Source organism: Myotis nattereri (genome assembly GCF_964212035.1).
Source record: "Myotis nattereri genome assembly, chromosome: 1".
NCBI classification, from domain to species: domain Eukaryota; kingdom Metazoa; phylum Chordata; class Mammalia; order Chiroptera; family Vespertilionidae; genus Myotis; species Myotis nattereri.
In genome coordinates this window covers 8,413,841-8,429,475 of record NC_138075.1, presented here as the reverse complement: position 1 = coordinate 8,429,475, position 15,635 = coordinate 8,413,841, and the positions used below count along the sequence as shown (strand labels likewise).

The 15,635-nt window shown below is 52.5% G+C and overlaps 1 protein-coding gene across 1 annotated transcript in view; it reads right to left on the bottom strand.

The window, feature by feature from the left end:
• Nucleotides 1-15,635, bottom strand: part of DYNC1H1 (dynein cytoplasmic 1 heavy chain 1) — a 64,296-nt gene that overhangs the window by 30,837 nt on the left and 17,824 nt on the right. The window contains exons 8-28 of the mRNA XM_081113745.1: nucleotides 14,298-15,374; nucleotides 13,457-13,636; nucleotides 11,550-11,699; nucleotides 9,694-9,840; nucleotides 8,148-8,288; nucleotides 7,215-7,391; nucleotides 6,977-7,087; nucleotides 6,781-6,900; nucleotides 6,002-6,241; nucleotides 4,355-4,510; nucleotides 4,122-4,235; nucleotides 3,821-3,931; nucleotides 3,537-3,746; nucleotides 3,221-3,367; nucleotides 2,862-3,028; nucleotides 2,607-2,780; nucleotides 1,908-2,073; nucleotides 1,639-1,827; nucleotides 1,354-1,548; nucleotides 486-768; nucleotides 151-251 (exon numbers count right to left, since the gene is read on the bottom strand). Of these exons, the coding sequence (XP_080969871.1) occupies nucleotides 151-251; nucleotides 486-768; nucleotides 1,354-1,548; nucleotides 1,639-1,827; nucleotides 1,908-2,073; nucleotides 2,607-2,780; nucleotides 2,862-3,028; nucleotides 3,221-3,367; nucleotides 3,537-3,746; nucleotides 3,821-3,931; nucleotides 4,122-4,235; nucleotides 4,355-4,510; nucleotides 6,002-6,241; nucleotides 6,781-6,900; nucleotides 6,977-7,087; nucleotides 7,215-7,391; nucleotides 8,148-8,288; nucleotides 9,694-9,840; nucleotides 11,550-11,699; nucleotides 13,457-13,636; nucleotides 14,298-15,374 (4,356 nt within the window). The remainder of the gene's footprint in view (nucleotides 1-150; nucleotides 252-485; nucleotides 769-1,353; nucleotides 1,549-1,638; nucleotides 1,828-1,907; nucleotides 2,074-2,606; nucleotides 2,781-2,861; nucleotides 3,029-3,220; nucleotides 3,368-3,536; nucleotides 3,747-3,820; nucleotides 3,932-4,121; nucleotides 4,236-4,354; nucleotides 4,511-6,001; nucleotides 6,242-6,780; nucleotides 6,901-6,976; nucleotides 7,088-7,214; nucleotides 7,392-8,147; nucleotides 8,289-9,693; nucleotides 9,841-11,549; nucleotides 11,700-13,456; nucleotides 13,637-14,297; nucleotides 15,375-15,635) is intronic.

The following is a 15,635-nucleotide window of genomic DNA, read 5'->3' as shown; positions in this document are numbered from 1 at the left end:
CACAGGTGGGGACCGCAAGCTCCCGTCCCCAAAGACCTCGGAGGCCCCGCTGGGCAACAAGGACGTCAGCTTTGAGAGGAGCAAGCACGGTCTCCCCACCTGACCCTCTCAGGCCATCCAATTTTGCGTGGACCCCACAAAGCTGCTCACCTGGAAATCAAAGGTTTCGTCACAGTTGAAAACCAAAACAAAGCGTCCCAGCTGATGGCCAAGGGCCTTGACAGACTCGGTCTTCCCAGTCCCAGCAGGCCCTGTTACAGGAAGAAGGCGACTCAGTGCCTGAGTCCATCACTCAGTGGGACTCAGCTTTATCTTTAAGACAACTGTAAAAAGCACTTCATTTTGAAAAGTAGATGTAAAAAATGAAGACAAATTTAGTTTTTAGAACACAGTAGCCACGTGATTAGGAAATACATGTGATGATTTAAATACACTGAAATCATTCAATCTTTAAAAATGACGTCCAGGATGGTGGAGTCACTTACCAAACGGGGACCCGCCCAGCCTGGCCTCCAGGGCTTGCGTCATGGTCAGGTAGCAGCGGTCAGTGAGGGGCGTCTGCACCAGCTTGTCCTGGACTCCCAGGTACTCAAAGCCATAGTTAAACTTGGCGTTTGCCATCTGGATGGACAGCTGCTGTAACACGTCCGTCTGCTTGGGGTCGAAGTAAAACCGCATCTGGCGGAGCCATTCGAAAGACTTGCTGTTGTCGATCTTGCTTTTGATCAGGGCCCGGGTGACGTCTCTCTGGTGAACCAGCTCTGTAATCTGCAGAGAGAGCCCGCGAGAGCTCGTCATGGCTGAGCAGTGCTGCGCCCTCTGGGCGTGTGGATTATTTGGGAGACCAGCACGCAGAGCTGAGTTTGTCTTCACTACACTCCCAGGTGCTAATTCACTTTCAGAAACGCTGATCATCAGTGTGATTAGAGTCAACAGCGGCAACGACACAAAACACCTGCTAAGTACCAACTCTGCAACCAGCATACACCCCATCGGGAGAACAGCTGTCCCTGTCCCAGCCGTCTCTGCTGCACTGGGGGCGCAGAGCCCTGCCCACCTCACCGGGCGTGCCAACTGCCTCCGCGCCTCCTTGGAAGGAGACGAGAAGTGCAAGACTCAGGTCAAGGGCACCACCTCCCTTTCACCAGGAGGATGTCGCACATATAACCCCTGTGCTCCACCCAGATTATTTTCAGGAGGGGACACAGAGCCCTATACCCACACCAGGGCATATCCGTCTGCTAACTACTGTTCTCCCTAGTGCAAATAGAAAATTTGCCAAAAAGGATTCAACTGCCTGAGTTGAAGGCACGGAGCCAAACGGGGAGGGAATGAGTTGGGTACGGGACTGACCAAGTGCTCCAGCTTCCGCCGGCGGAGCGGGGGCTGCTCCATGAGGACCGAGTCGGCCAGCACGTTGAGGGTGACCTCCACGTTGCTGAGCACGGACTGCAGGGTTGCTGCGTCCCCGTTCCCGCCCGTGCTGCTCAGGGCTGTCTCCACATTTTCAGACCAGGCTATCTGGGCCGACAAAACCACAAGCTGGGCCTGAAGACAAGAGACAAAAGGTCCAAGAGGGTTGTTTTAGAGATGAGCCTGCCCTCACCTATAGCCCGCCCCACGTCCACACTGTGTTACCTGGTATTTATCGATCCAAGTGATGTAGGTATTGGGGTCGATTGAAGTGGCTTTACCAAAAATCTCAACCTCCGTCACAGACTCCGCCAGGAGCTTGGCCAATGTGACTCTCATCTCCTTCTCCACCAGCGTGAGCCACTCGTTGATTTTGGGATGCTCGGTAATTGACACGGGAGTTTTAAATATAACCTGAAATAAGTGAAACCTAAGAATTAAGGTGTGCAAAAACGGGAGAGAAGCTTTCTAAGAAGCAGGCCCCAGCGAACTACCTCCTCTCCTTCTCGGGATGAAATGCCCAAGACGACAGAGTTGTCCTCGTTCAGGATGATGCTGGAAACGCCGGCGAACATTTTCTTGAAGTGCTTCTGTAACTTAGCTACATTCTTGCTGTTTCCAATGATTTCAAGCAAATCTTCGTCACCCACAAAATAGAACCTAGAATGGAAACAGCATCCGTATTCCTCAGATGTTACACAGAGACTAATAAGGGGAACCAGGGCACAAGGCCAGACTGCAGGTGTGTCTGCAGGTGCTGTCCAGCTTCAGCCTGGACTGGTCACACCCAAATTCCCCCTGCCCCCAGCAAATGTCCACCCTCACCTAGTAAGACACCAAAGAGGAATTCAATAAATCTGACATCATGCACCTTACTTCACAACTCAGTTTTTAAAAACCTGTCTGATTTACGCTAAGCACATTATTCAGAAAAGCGATGCCACTTAGGAAATAACCAGCACTAAATCTGTAAGCGATGCAAGCTGCCTGGAAGGTGGAGAAGGTTAAAGGAAGCCTAGTAAACAAATCCAGGTAGGAAATGAAGGATTATCTGTTCCACTTACGAATCAGTGCGTGAAAGGGAAATGGTACTGATTAAATGGATGATCGGTGACAAAACCATTGACATCAAAAGTGACTGCCACAGGCCCAGAGGGAGGGGAGGGCCGGCAGCAGCACAGCGGAAGGCTTACCTGGGGAAAGATGACCGCTCCCTTTCCAGGTACTCGCCCAGTGCTTTCTGGATCTTCCCCAGCAGGTCTGCCAGCCTCTCCAGGGACCTCTGCACCCCCTGGATGTTGAGAACATCCATCACCAGGGGAGACTTGGATACTTTTTTCATGAGCGCCAAAAACTCCGTGCTGATGCTACAAGTCGGGTGGAAGCCGAGGTCAGCCTTGGTGTGAGGAGTGGCTCCCAGCCCCGCCTCACCCATGGGGAGGCCCTACCTCTGGAACCGCTGGGTTTCCACGGGCAGCAGGTGCTTGATATCCGCGCTGCCCGTGAAGATGCCTTCCAGGTAGACCCAGCGCCTCTGCACGTCGATCCACACGTCAAAGAGGGCCATGATGCGATTCAGCTTGTCTTCCCAGCTCAGGGCGTCCTCCTCGAAAACCTGGTGGGCAGACAGAAGGAAGAGCTCAACCACTCACTCCCATTCCCAGCAGACACTCAGCCTCACGGAGAACGCAGGGCGAGACCCGCCCGGTTACCGGGCTCATGTGCCAGCAGGCCAGGGCTGCCTCCGAGGCACTGCAGGGCCAGAGGAGGGGAAGCCTGAGGGGAGGGGACGTTCCCCACACGGTACCTTGTAGTACGGAGACAGCTTCATGGCAGAGACGCTGTTGATGTGCTCTTTGACTTTGTTGAAGAGGTCGTCCCAGCCGCGAATCAAGCGGCACTTGTTCTGGTAGTTAACCAAGTCTAACTCGTACGTGTTCCACACTTCTCTTATCTGCACCAAAACCAGAGACGCAGGTCATCACTGTGTGGGCACTCACCACCTGCACGGCAACCGCGTGACAGGGACAGAGGACCCCGGATGGGGCTCCGTTGTTACACGGCGCGAGTCTACGCGGCAGCCTGAAACGTGACACGGAGGTGCGGCCAGTCCCGGAATTCACCTGCTTCAAAAACTCCTCCAACGCCATCTCCCCCTGCGCCACGAGCAGCACGTCCTTCACGATGGCTTCGTTCTTCTGCAGGTCGACGTCCCAGATCTGCCCGAGGGTGAGCTCCGACACCACCCAGTTCACGTGCAGCCTCTTCATCAGCTGCTTCCAGTGGCGATCCTTCAGGGCCTCGGACTTCAGCTCGATCACCAGCATGTTGATCTGTGGGGAGCCAGCAGGTCAGCCGGGGCAGCGCTTCCGAGTGGGCCCCCCCGACTGCAGCGCCCGTCACCCACCTTCAGGTAGCCTTTCAGGAGCCGCTGGACGAACTCGTAGGACGCGTACTGCCGCAAGCGGGCGGGGAAGTTTTTCAGCTGGTTCAGGAGGCCATCCAAATTCTGCCGAAGCTGTCGAGAGAAAAAACCATGATCCCCAGTTAAAGATGGTTGTAAAAGAAACGTTAGATTAGGCTGGATGAGCAGTGCAGATGACACACAGGGGTTAGGTGAGTTCCTGTGAGCTCCTTGTTGGTGGGTCTCTACGGAAACCTGTAACTCCCAGGGCCTGAAGGCACACACAGACACTACTGAGGTGTACCTTCCGAGGCTGCACCGACACCCACGGCTGCTCCTTCATCTGGTCAATCTGCTCCCAGACCTTGGAGAGTTCCGACCAAACGCCCTTGAGGTCCTGTAATTCCTCGAGGGCCACCTGTGAGTAAGAACAGTAAGGCAGTGAGACTGTGGAAACAGGCCATGTCAGGATGCAGCGGGTCAAGGGCAGTGTCAGGACGAGGAGCCGCGTCCCGGCCTCTCCGCAGTGGCTCGTACCTGGACGCGCTCTTCGCTGCCGCTCAGGAGTCCCGTGTCCGTCAGTTCCAGCGCCTCCTTGGCCTTCGCACACTTCTCCCGGTCGTCCTTCAGCCTGCCGAACTTGCCCTCGTAGATGGTGAGAGCCTGCAGCGCCTCCTCCGGGCGGAGATTGCCCTAAAAGCAGACAGAGCGGGGACTTGAAGGCTGTGAACAGGACAGATGGACGCTGCGGCTCCAAGGCGGGCAGGGAGCCTGCTGGAGTCCTGGACACTTGTGGTTACAGTTCTGAGTGCCATCCTTACACCCACATCTGACAAATAAAAATGTAAGGATGGAAGGTGGGACGCCTCTCAGTTCAGCCATCAGCTCACGACGTGCCCTGGGGGATGGGAGAGAAGATTGACCTGGGGACACTGGATCTGAGGGGCCTGCAGCCACACCCTCCCCGACAGGCAGCTGTCCCATCGGCTCCTGAGAGAAGCCCGAGAAACCATGCATCGCTCTCCCTGGGATGGCCTCCGCTCAGCATTCGCACCCTCCACACACTTCCTTCCACGTTAATGACCTTGGAAATGACTAAAACGTCCGTTACAGTCGTGACTACGACCCATCACCAGCAAGGGGAGGGGGAGAGCCATTCCGGTGTTGGTGACCAGTGCTCACTCCCTCACTAGAACCAGCATCCTGCAGAGTCCTCAGAACCAGGGCTCCTGAACCAGTCAAACACAAGCAAGGACGCCTGAGCCCATCCGCTGGGACAGGGCTGAGGGCAGGAGAGCCCTGCCTGATGGATGGTGGGAGGCTACCCCGGCCACCAGGCAGGCCTGCTGTGGAAAACCTGTATCCTCACACTACGAGACCAGGCTAACACTCAGGGCACTCTAACACCCTTCTTGTCTGTGCTTACACACATTACATTCCCAAACGAGTGAGATTTCATCTCCGTTGTGATCCTCACCAAGCCTCACATGCGCTCCCCTCGGCCTGAACCCCTAACCCTTGTAGGACTTGCCAGCTCCCCTCGTCTGGGCTCCCCGCAGATGGCACCTCCCCTGACAGCAGCACACCACCCACACCCTCTCCCATGGGCCCACCTTCCCACAGCACATGGCACCAAGACTAAGTACATGCTTCCTTGCCCGGATTTATCATCCGTTTCTCCCCCGGGAGTGTGGCTCCGAGAGGGAGGCTCCTGTCTTTCTGTTCACTGCTGTATCCCGATGCCCACAGGACGCCTGGAACACGGGGAACTCGACAAATACTGGATGAGCCAAGAGGACCGGAGATAGCAGGGCCTCTCGGGTACAGACAGTTACTAACTGTGACGTCGATGACAGAGACAGAGAGCCTGCAGCAGCATGAGGCTCGGCCTGTGTCCACGAAAAATTAAATTCCAATTTTTGAGTTTGTTTCAGAGGATAATGTAAGAACAGAAAATCTTTAAAACCATCTCCTGACTGAAGGGACTGTCATGAGGGAGGGGTTCTGGGTCAAGAGATGGAAGTTGGCGCTCAAGTTTCCAACCGTCCTGTTAAGTTTTGCTTTCTTAATGACAAAAGAAAAAGTCTTCATCATCAGAAAGCAAAGCCAGGGCCAGGCCTTTTAGTCTGAAAGACGGACACCAGATCATGCTGCTAGCTTACAGGTTCTCAGGGCCAGGCTCACCGTGACGGGCTTGGTCTTCTCCCAGTCGGTCAGCAGGTCGGTGGTGCGGCTTTCCACGGCCCGGTCCTCCTGGACGATCTTCATCTGCAGGTTTGCCACCTGCTGCTGAATGGCAGAGTCCTTCCGCCGCATGATGTCATTGAAGGCCCCCCACTCGCCCTCGATGTTGTCAATATAAAGCCAGGAGGGCGGGAACTGGAACCTCTGCTTTTCCAGCAAGCGCTGACCATTGCGGTAGAGCTTTGAGAGATACGAAGTAAATTAAATTTTTGCTCCCATGACAATAATAAATAACAATAAACTACCGTCCGGGTCTATGGTAGAGAAGTCACAGTGGCAACAGAATATAAAACATCAATATGTTTGGCCTTCTCCAGAAGCCTCCTGCCCCGAGTGTGCGGTCACCTGGGTGGTGGTCACCTGGGTGCTGTGATCAGAGGCAGTGCCCCGAGAGCCTCCCTGGCAGTCCCGCTACGTACCTAGCTGCATCCTGAAGGCCCTGGAGAGGGCCTCTGCATGCTGCTCCACCCCACCCCCTCCCAAATTATAAAAAGGAAATTCAAGTTTGATGACTTGAAGATCAACAGCCAGTGGTTCTCAGACCTCAGTGCGTAGAGGAAACCCCCGAAGAGCTCTCTAAAATGCAGATGCCTGGATGCCACATGTGCACATTAACAAGCACAGCAGGTGGTGACAACACAGGTAACGGTGGCCGCGCCTCAAGGGCTGGTGGTGAGTCAGAGCCCTCGGTGAGAATTTTAACTACTCCTAGAACTCACCTCAACTTGCTTCTCAAACTGCTTGATCTTCCGTTTCAAAGACTGCACGTAGGTGATGAAGGTGACCGCGTCCGAGGTGCTGGCGGTGTCCACCGAGTGCTGCTCCAGCTCTTGGCGAGACTGCGAGAGAGCACAGCGCTCAGCTGGAGCCGAGATCAACCCGCAGACCCCTGCGCCGACAGTCCCGTCCCCTCACCTTGGAGATCTGCGAGTGGAATTCTGTCATGTTGGAGCCAAGCATCTGCCCAAACTTGCTCAGAACCTCCTTATGCCAGGAGTCGTACTTCAAGTTGACCTTGGACTGCACCTGCAGTGAGCGAGCACAAGACAGAGCGTCCGCCTCAGAGGCATGCTGCAGTCCCACTCCATTTCAGCCAGACCCAGAGGCCGCCTTTAGAGCGACCGGCACCTTTCAACAAGCCAGCAGGGCTCACCTTGCCGTAATCTATGACCACGGGCCCAAACTCTTTCTTGGTTTCCGCGTTGTCAAAGGTCCCTCTGGCCTTCCTTATCTGAACCAAGAGAGCTTGCCACTTGTTGAGGTCTTCTCCGAGTCTGTTATAGATGTTCTCGGCCTGCATATCCCACAAGCACTGGTACTGGAGCCAAACCTGCAGACAAGAACACAGACTACAGTTTGGCCTTTCATTCTGTAGAATGTTGATAGATATCTTCATGTTCTGTTAAAAAGGTTCATGTTCATTCATTACCATTAAAAAAATTCCCACTTCAAATTCTCACAACTTTCACATCAAAAAAGAATAAAATCTGCCCAGCCAGCTTGGCTCAGTGGTTGAGTGTTGACCTAGGAACCAGGAGGTCACAGCTAGATTTCTGGTCAGGGCACATGCCCAGTAAGGGCAGCCAATCAATGATTCTCTCTCGTAATCGATGTTTCTGTCTCTCTCTCCCTCCCTCTCCATTCCTGAAATTAATAAAACTATATTTTAAAAAATTAATAAAATTTACAATCCTCCTTGCCGAAACCGGTTTGGCTCAGTCGATAGAGCGTCAGCCTGCGGACTGAGAGGTCCCGGGTTCGATTCCGGTCAAGGGCATGTACCTGGGTTGCGGGCACAGGATGTGCAGGAGGCAGCTGATCGATGTTTCTCTCTCATCGATGTTTCTAACTCTCTCTCTCTCTCTCTTCCTCTCTGTGAAAAATCAATAAAATATATTAAAAAAAAATAAAAAATTTACAATCCTCCAAAATGATAATATCGCGTAAGATTTGTCCAATATTTTTCTTTGCATTAAAATAGCAAATATCTACTGAATAACATTACATTTAGTCAAGACCTTTTAGCTTCATATTCATTATATCTCAAGCTCCTAAGTGTCTAAGATGGAAACTGGGAGCTTCTTACCTTGACGTACTGCTCGACTTCAGTTACAATGCCCATGACTGCAGAGTAGGACTCTTCCAGGGCCATGGGACCATCCGGCATCCGAGTCAAAGCATTCCGATAGAACTTCTCCTCTTCCGTCAGTTCGTAATGTACGCCCACCTGACCAAGCAAAGCCGGAGACGAACGCACGTGTGCAACACTGTTCGCCTCAGGGGCACCTCTCAGTAAAAATGAACTGGAAGACCAGCCCACGATAAAATGGCATTTAAGGGGCAACATCTGCTTACCAGTCACAAGTGACCAGAAGCCTACTTATATTTAATTCGTCAAGCCAATAAAAGGAAGAGATCAGCCACGCCTGAGGGGCAGTGGCCCAGGAGCAGCCATGGAGGCAGCTCTTCCATGTCTGCCAAGAGGAGCAGGGAAATTAGGTGGCTGGAGGGGGACGAGGTCAAGTTTATTCACTGACAGGCAGACTGAGAAGAGAGGGAGGAACTGCTGGGCCACAGGGTACAGGGATCAGTGCTCAAGAGGGGCTGGCGTTAGTGCGTTCCAGCGGAGACAAACAGGAGAACTGCAAACAGTGTGCTGGCGGGAGGCAGGGGAAACACAGGCACAGACCCGAGGGGCAGGCACCACCCTCAGCTCGCTCCCCCCAGGTGCACGTCGCCACGTCTGGGCCCGCAGTGCCGAGACTGTGAGCCCACGGGCAGCTGCTACTGCAGAAAAATCTCTGAAAAACTGAGTTTGTGTTCAAAGTTAAGGAAAGAGATACACTTCCTGAGAGGACCACTACGCTCGAGACAGCCTGTCAAAGCAGAGGGTGTGGAGCTGCTTCACTGACACACCAGTCCTGTTCAAAGTAATGTGCCTAGAGGCCCAGGCGGGACCTAGTGGTCGTAGAGTTTCCCTTTTGCTCTAGAGCAGTGGTTCTCAACCTTCCTAATGCCGCGACCCTTTAATACAGTTCCTCATGTTGTGGTGACCCCCAATTTCATTGTTACAAATTGAACATAATTAAAGCATAGTGATTAATCACAAAAACAATATGTAATTATATATGTGTTTTCCGATGGTCTTAGGCAACCCCTGAGAAAGGGTCGTTTGACCCCCCAAAGGGGTCGTGACCCACAGGTTGAGAACCGCTGCTCTAGAAGCTTGTATTATACATGGGAATTGTCTTAAAATAATCTGGTGGGGTGTGTGCAGGGGAATGCAAATGAAACAAAATTGGCCACGTGTGGATAAATAAAGCAAGGTGATGTAAATTCCCCCGACTTGTGCGGATGTCTGCAAACTCCCATAATAAAGCGTGGGGGTGGGGGAAAGAAGCAGGAAGTAAAATTCCCCAAGTTCACGGAGGGACTTTCTAAGAGCCACTGAGACCTGAGCTGCAAGCGCTACGACTGGGAAAAGTAACTACTGCGAGAAAAGTCAGGCACACAAGCTTCTCCCCTTAGAGAGCGGGGCCTGAAGCCAGGAGTTGAAAAGATGCCAAGAGCTGTATTTAAGGAGACGGGGGAAGGCGGTCGCAGAAAGGGGGTGGCCTGGCCAGGTGGCTCACCTGGTACCTCTGACTCTGAATCCTGGGGAGGGACAGCACGATCATCTTCCAGGCAAACATCTCCTGATACAGCTTGTACCTGCACTCTTCGATGGGTGGGTTCAAGTAGATGACCTGATTGGTTATTCTGAGCTCGTGAATGACATTCTGAAAAGGAAAGATTTCATGTCTTACTCAGATCTGCTTCAACAGAATGGTTTTGATACATCACCCTTTCTCTAAGTTACTAGACTGCTTCCGTCTGAACCACGACCTTCTGCAGTGTCATGCTTGTGGTCTGGGCCCTCCCCAGGGATGCAAGTCGGAGGGCAGGCTGAACCTCCCGAAGGTCCACCATGCCTGGGTGCTCAATGAGGTACCACCTGCTGGGCCGTGTACCTGAGCGCAGCACGGCTGCAGCAGGGACATGAGCTGGCATTCGTGGCTGGGCTCCTGCTCACTGAGGCAGGTCTGCCTGTGCCACCTGCTGGTGCTGGGAGCGGGTCAGGAACTCCCGCCCATCTCCACCTGACTCTATCACTTGGACATACTCATTTGCTTTCCTGAATCTCAGTATTTTAAAAAATATACTCTGGGGATAAATACCCGTAATATTCGAAAGTGAAAACATTTTTCAAGCATTAAGAGAAAAAAAAAACAGCCGAAACCGGTTTGGCTCAGTGGATAGGGCGTCGGCCTGCGGACTGAAAGGTCCCAGGTTCGATTCCGGTCAAGGGCATGTACCTGGGTTGCGGGCACATCCCCAGTAGGAGATGTGCAGGAGGCAGCTGATCGATGTTTCTCTCTCATCCATGTTTCTAACTCTCTATCTCTCTCCCTTCCTCTCTGTAAAAAATCAATAAAATATATTTAAAAAAAAAAAAAAAAAAAAGAGAAAAAAAACTGAGAAGGTAAAGTCTGGGAAGGAAAAAAAGCCAAATGTTTCTCCCAGGTCAGAGTTCTACTTGCAGTTCTTTTAGGCTTCTGATTCGTGATGCCTTTCTTACGGATAATTACACAAACTACATAAAACAACACGGCACTTAGGAAATTCCTGTGAGGTGCGCATCTCTCCGACCACCTCCACATCAGGAGACAGGGCCTATTAGCATAGTTTGAATTAACAGAATTTTCCAGAAAGCTTGCTAGGATCCACTGACCATGTCGCACAGGAATGCGAACAGGCGCTTGGAGACAGACTGTGTCCAGGGTGTGACCACTGAGCTATTACCGACTCATCCATGCAGGTCCTACCCAGATTCATGTGAAGACAGGGACGGGTCAGTGTCACAGCCTGAACGTCCGCTTGGAGATTACGTTCAGTCCCTGAAATGATTTCTTGCACGTGTGCTTGGAAAGCAGAGGGTTATTTTTTTCTGTGTACATTTATTTTTCATTTGTTAAAAATGAAACTAAGTTTAGACTTTCAGGAGAGTCACCAAGAAAGCAGGAAGTTCCCAAGCGCCCTTCACCAGCCTGCTCTGATGTGAAGCCAGCCATGGCATGATGACCACAGCAAAGAAGTTAACACTGACCCAGCACCCCAACCTGGAACACAGGCTGTCACACGTGCAGGCTCTCGTCCAGAGCCCACCCCACGACTCTTCCCAGTCTCCCGTCTCCCTCTCCTGACTGGGCACTGGTCAGGCACTGTGCCAATGACCCTCAAGGCAGCGGAGTGATGTGGGCGAGATCCTGGGGGCGAGGCACCCTCTGATCACACCGCACACGGTCCCACACAACGTCATGGGGGATGCTGGCCTGGGTCACCGGGTGAGGCGATGTCTGTCAGGTGTCCATGGTGAGAGGCCTTTTCATTGGTATGTTTCAGGGCAGAGGTTTATTTACTTGCATGGGATGCTCTGGGAAATACTCACCTTGATCTTTGGCTCTCCACCAGGCTTGTGACTAACTTGTGGCGCGTCTGTGTCCATGTCGACTTCTGATTTATCTTCAGCTTGTCCAAGAAGCACCTGGGTCCAAGCTCTGAGGCCAGCTTGCAGGCGGACACCCAGTATTCTTTCAATCTGCAGAGAAAGCAGTGTTGCAGAACAGTGAGTCTTCTAAACTGGAGCTGACCGAGCACATTAAATAGAAAGAAAAGAAAACGGAGGCTTTAGGTTAAAGAGTTAATTGTAACCCTCCTCCCTCTATTCTGAGTCTCGCTTCCGGCGCTTCCTCCCAGCGTCAGGTAACTATCTCCATTAAGCTCACTGTGTTGTCCCACTGAGGGCCGAGTCACCAATACATGTGGTAAGGAGGTAACACAAACTCAGACATACAATTAAGGTCCTGATACTGTTTAATACAATAGAAAACTCGCAAAACAAAAGTGTTTTCCTGGTCGCCTCAGAGATAAAACTAGAAAACTAGTTTGAAAATTAAACCATTTTTTCTTATTGTTGAGGTATTATTGTCACATAACGTTACCTTAGTTTCAGGCATGGCATAATCTATATATGTAAAAGGCTAAGTGACCATCCAACCACCTGACCGGTAGCTACTACACGCCATGACCACCAGGGGGCAGACGCTCAACACAGGAGCTGCTGAGCTGCGGTGACTTGGCAGCAGTGGTTCTCGGTGAGAACCCAAGAACCGCTCCCTTGCAATCCAGGACCCCGTGGGGGATGTTGGAGAGCCGGTTTTAGCCTGATCCCCACAGGCCAGGCCGAGGGACCCCATCTGCTGGAGGGACCCCGCTCACTCCGGAGATGCCCTTTGAGCCGCAGTACTGCCCCAGGTGTGGTTGGCTCCAGGGCATGTCCAACCCATCTTGCCCAGTCCCACCCCGCCTGCCGCCTTCTAATTAATTTCCTTTCAATGTGCACGGATCCATACACTGGGCCACCAGTGATTAGATATTTGTATATGTTACAAAATGATCACAATAGTCTGATCAACATCTATCACCCTCCATGTTGACCACTTTCTGTTACAAGTAAAGAACAAAATCTTCTCTCTGACCTAGAATGAGACAAGTAAGTTTCTGCGAACAGGACGCCTGTGTGTCTTTGTGAAAAGTCGGCCTTGGCCATGGGACTGCCTGGGATGCTGTGAGGGCGGCCGTGAGGAAGGCTGAGGCTGTCAGTGGACTCAGTAGAGTGGGCTTTGTCAGCTTTCCCTCTGTTGGTCTCCCTTTGTGTGAATACACCGCCACTGATTTACCCTTTTTAAAAGGGAAGGAAAGCATGCCTGGCTGGCGTGGCTCAGTGGTTGAATATCAACCTACGAACCAGGAGGTCACAGTGTGGGGTGTGCAGGAGGCAGATAATCAATAAAATAAAATAAAATAAAATAAAATAAAATAAAATAAAAGAAAAGAAAAGAAAAGAAAAGAATAAAAATAAGGGAAGGAAAGCCCTAGCTGGTTTGGTACAGCGGATAGAGCACTGGCACATGGACTGAGGGTCCCGGGTTAGATGCCCATCAAGGGCACGTATCTCAGTTGCAGGATCGATCTCGTGTGTGGGAGGCAACCAATCGATGTGTCTCTGTCTCTCCGCCTCACCTCCATGTCAGTGAGGACCCGCTCGGTGCCCAGCCTCACCTCCATGTCAGTGAGGACCCGCTCGGTGCCCAGCCTCACCTCCATGTCAGTGAGGACCCGCTCGGTGCCCAGCCTCACCTCCATGTCAGTGAGGACCCGCTCAGTGCCCAGCCTCACCTCCATGTCAGTGAGGACCCGCTCGGTGCCCAGCCTCACCTCCATGTCAGTGAGGACCCGCTCAGTGCCCAGCCTCACCTCCATGTCAGTGAGGACCCGCTCAGTGCCCAGCCTCACCTCCATGTCCAGCTTGTTGACCCAGATGGGCAGGTTGGAGTACGAGTGCAGGTTCAGGTCGTCCACAGCTTTCTGGACCCTGTTCAGGATCTCTGAGAAAGTCTTGTGATCGTACAGACAGGTTTCCAGGGAACGTACTTCCAGGTCTATTTTTTCTTCAATAATCAGCAGATCATCCACCTAAAGGGAAGTATATTTAATATTTAAAACATCTACTCACTCTACTCACTCCATCCCCTTAATTTTTATGTACATTCTTCTCAATTGACAAATGCTCGAGGCAGAGAAGTTTTTCCATAAACAGCTAATCCTACTGGGTGAGAGGGAAGGGAAATGTATGGAGACTGTCAGCTTGCCCCTCCTCCCTCCTGCTCACGGGAGGGACGGCCTCTGCTTGATAAGTCTGGGAGCAGAAGTAAGATGGGCTCCACTCTGGCTTCCGTCCTCTCCTCGGGAGCTGGCGTGCACCAGACGCACGCACTCTGGCCTGCTTGCAGCAGCAGGCGCAGGACCTACACTGGCCAGCTGCGCGGGGGCCTGGGCGGAGTAGTTTGTCTAGGTCGGGGTGGAGTGACAGCAAGCGCCTCTCCAGGCAGCTTTATCAGGAACAAAGCTCTCATTTCACTCTTCGACTCCTGTGCCTGTCATCTCTCCACTGATTTCTAAACTCAGGTGTTAGTTATTCAAGGGCCCCCCTAAAGCCCTCATCCCGTCAAACAGCCCACTGGCCCTCTCTCCCTTTCAGCTCCCACGTCTCCTGTGTACCAGTCCCGCATGCCACGGGAGACCAACATGGTGAGCCAGCTGTCCTGGGCCACGAGAGGACTGCCTCGGAACACACCTTTTCCTGGAAGTTGAAGACAGTCTCCGCCAGCCGCTGCACGTACGGGTCGAGTTTGTAGGACTCCCACACCAAGGCGATGCCCTCTGCGATCAGGGCCTGCACCTCCTTCTTCAGGCCGGCCACCAGCAGAGAGATGGTGTTCCGCTCCTCCACCTTCTCACAGGTGCGCTCGTAGGTGCGCACGCTCTCAATCAGGGAGATGGCGAACGGGTAGAGCTGGTTGGCTTGATGAGCCTTGTTCACAATTGCCAGAGGGACTCGGAAACCAAGCCACTTGAGGTTTCGAACTTCTTTTGAAAGTGTGATGATCTCGGGGAGGAAGTTGACCTTAAGCTTGAGGACATTCCCGGATCGGCCACGAACCCGGGTACTTTCGATGGTGAAGATGCGCCCCGAGACGCCCAGGTTCCGCTGCTGCACCTTCCGGGCCCAGTCGTCAAATATTTCTTGGGTGTTGAGCTTCATGCGGAAACTGTCGCCATCCTGCTTCAGCTTCTGCCCCTCCACGTGGTTCTCCCAGCCCTTGCCCAGGACGTCCTCCACACGCTTCATGTAGGCAGTCAGCTGTCTGTCAATCTGCTTCGCCCAGATGATGGACCCAGACACAGGCGGCAGATCGCGCACGTGGCTCATCTTACACGCCTGACTCTGTGGGTACTGGACTTTGAACTTGTCGTGAAGAGACTCGATGTCGTCTTTCACGCGCTGGATTAGCTGGGTCTGGTATTCACGAATGGCCCCTCGGATGTGAGGCCTGACAAACAGTGCATTGAACCTGGAGAAAATCCTAAACATCTCGTTAGCATTCTTGGCCGTGCCGAGCTGATCCCGAAGGCGAGCAGTGATCCGGGTCTCTACCCTGTCAATCCTCTCGTCGTATCTCTTCATCGCGGCCTCCCATGCCTCTGTGCCTTCTTTGGAAACATCCAGTCCATCCACTTCCTTGACATTCTCGTAGGCGAGGTTTACCTCCTCAATAGCATTCGCATCAGCGGCATCAAAAAGAACCTCAGCTACTTTCATATCCTGGGGTTCAGGGACCTCCCCTTGATTCTGCTGTGCAACCGCTGTGACCTGAAAGGGAAGGATTCGTGATCAGGTTACCAATGAAGGCTGTATTCTGTTGTACACCAGTAGAGCACATACACAAATTACCAGTCAGCCTCGGTAACGCTTGTTTGACTCTAGTCAAACACTTAAAAAACATTTTTAAGAGAGAGGAAGGGAGAGGGAGATATACATGAAGAGAGAGAAACATCATCCATTAGCTGCCTCCTGCATGCCCCTTACTGGGGATGGAGCCTGCAAACTGGGCAAGTGCCCTGATCAGTAATC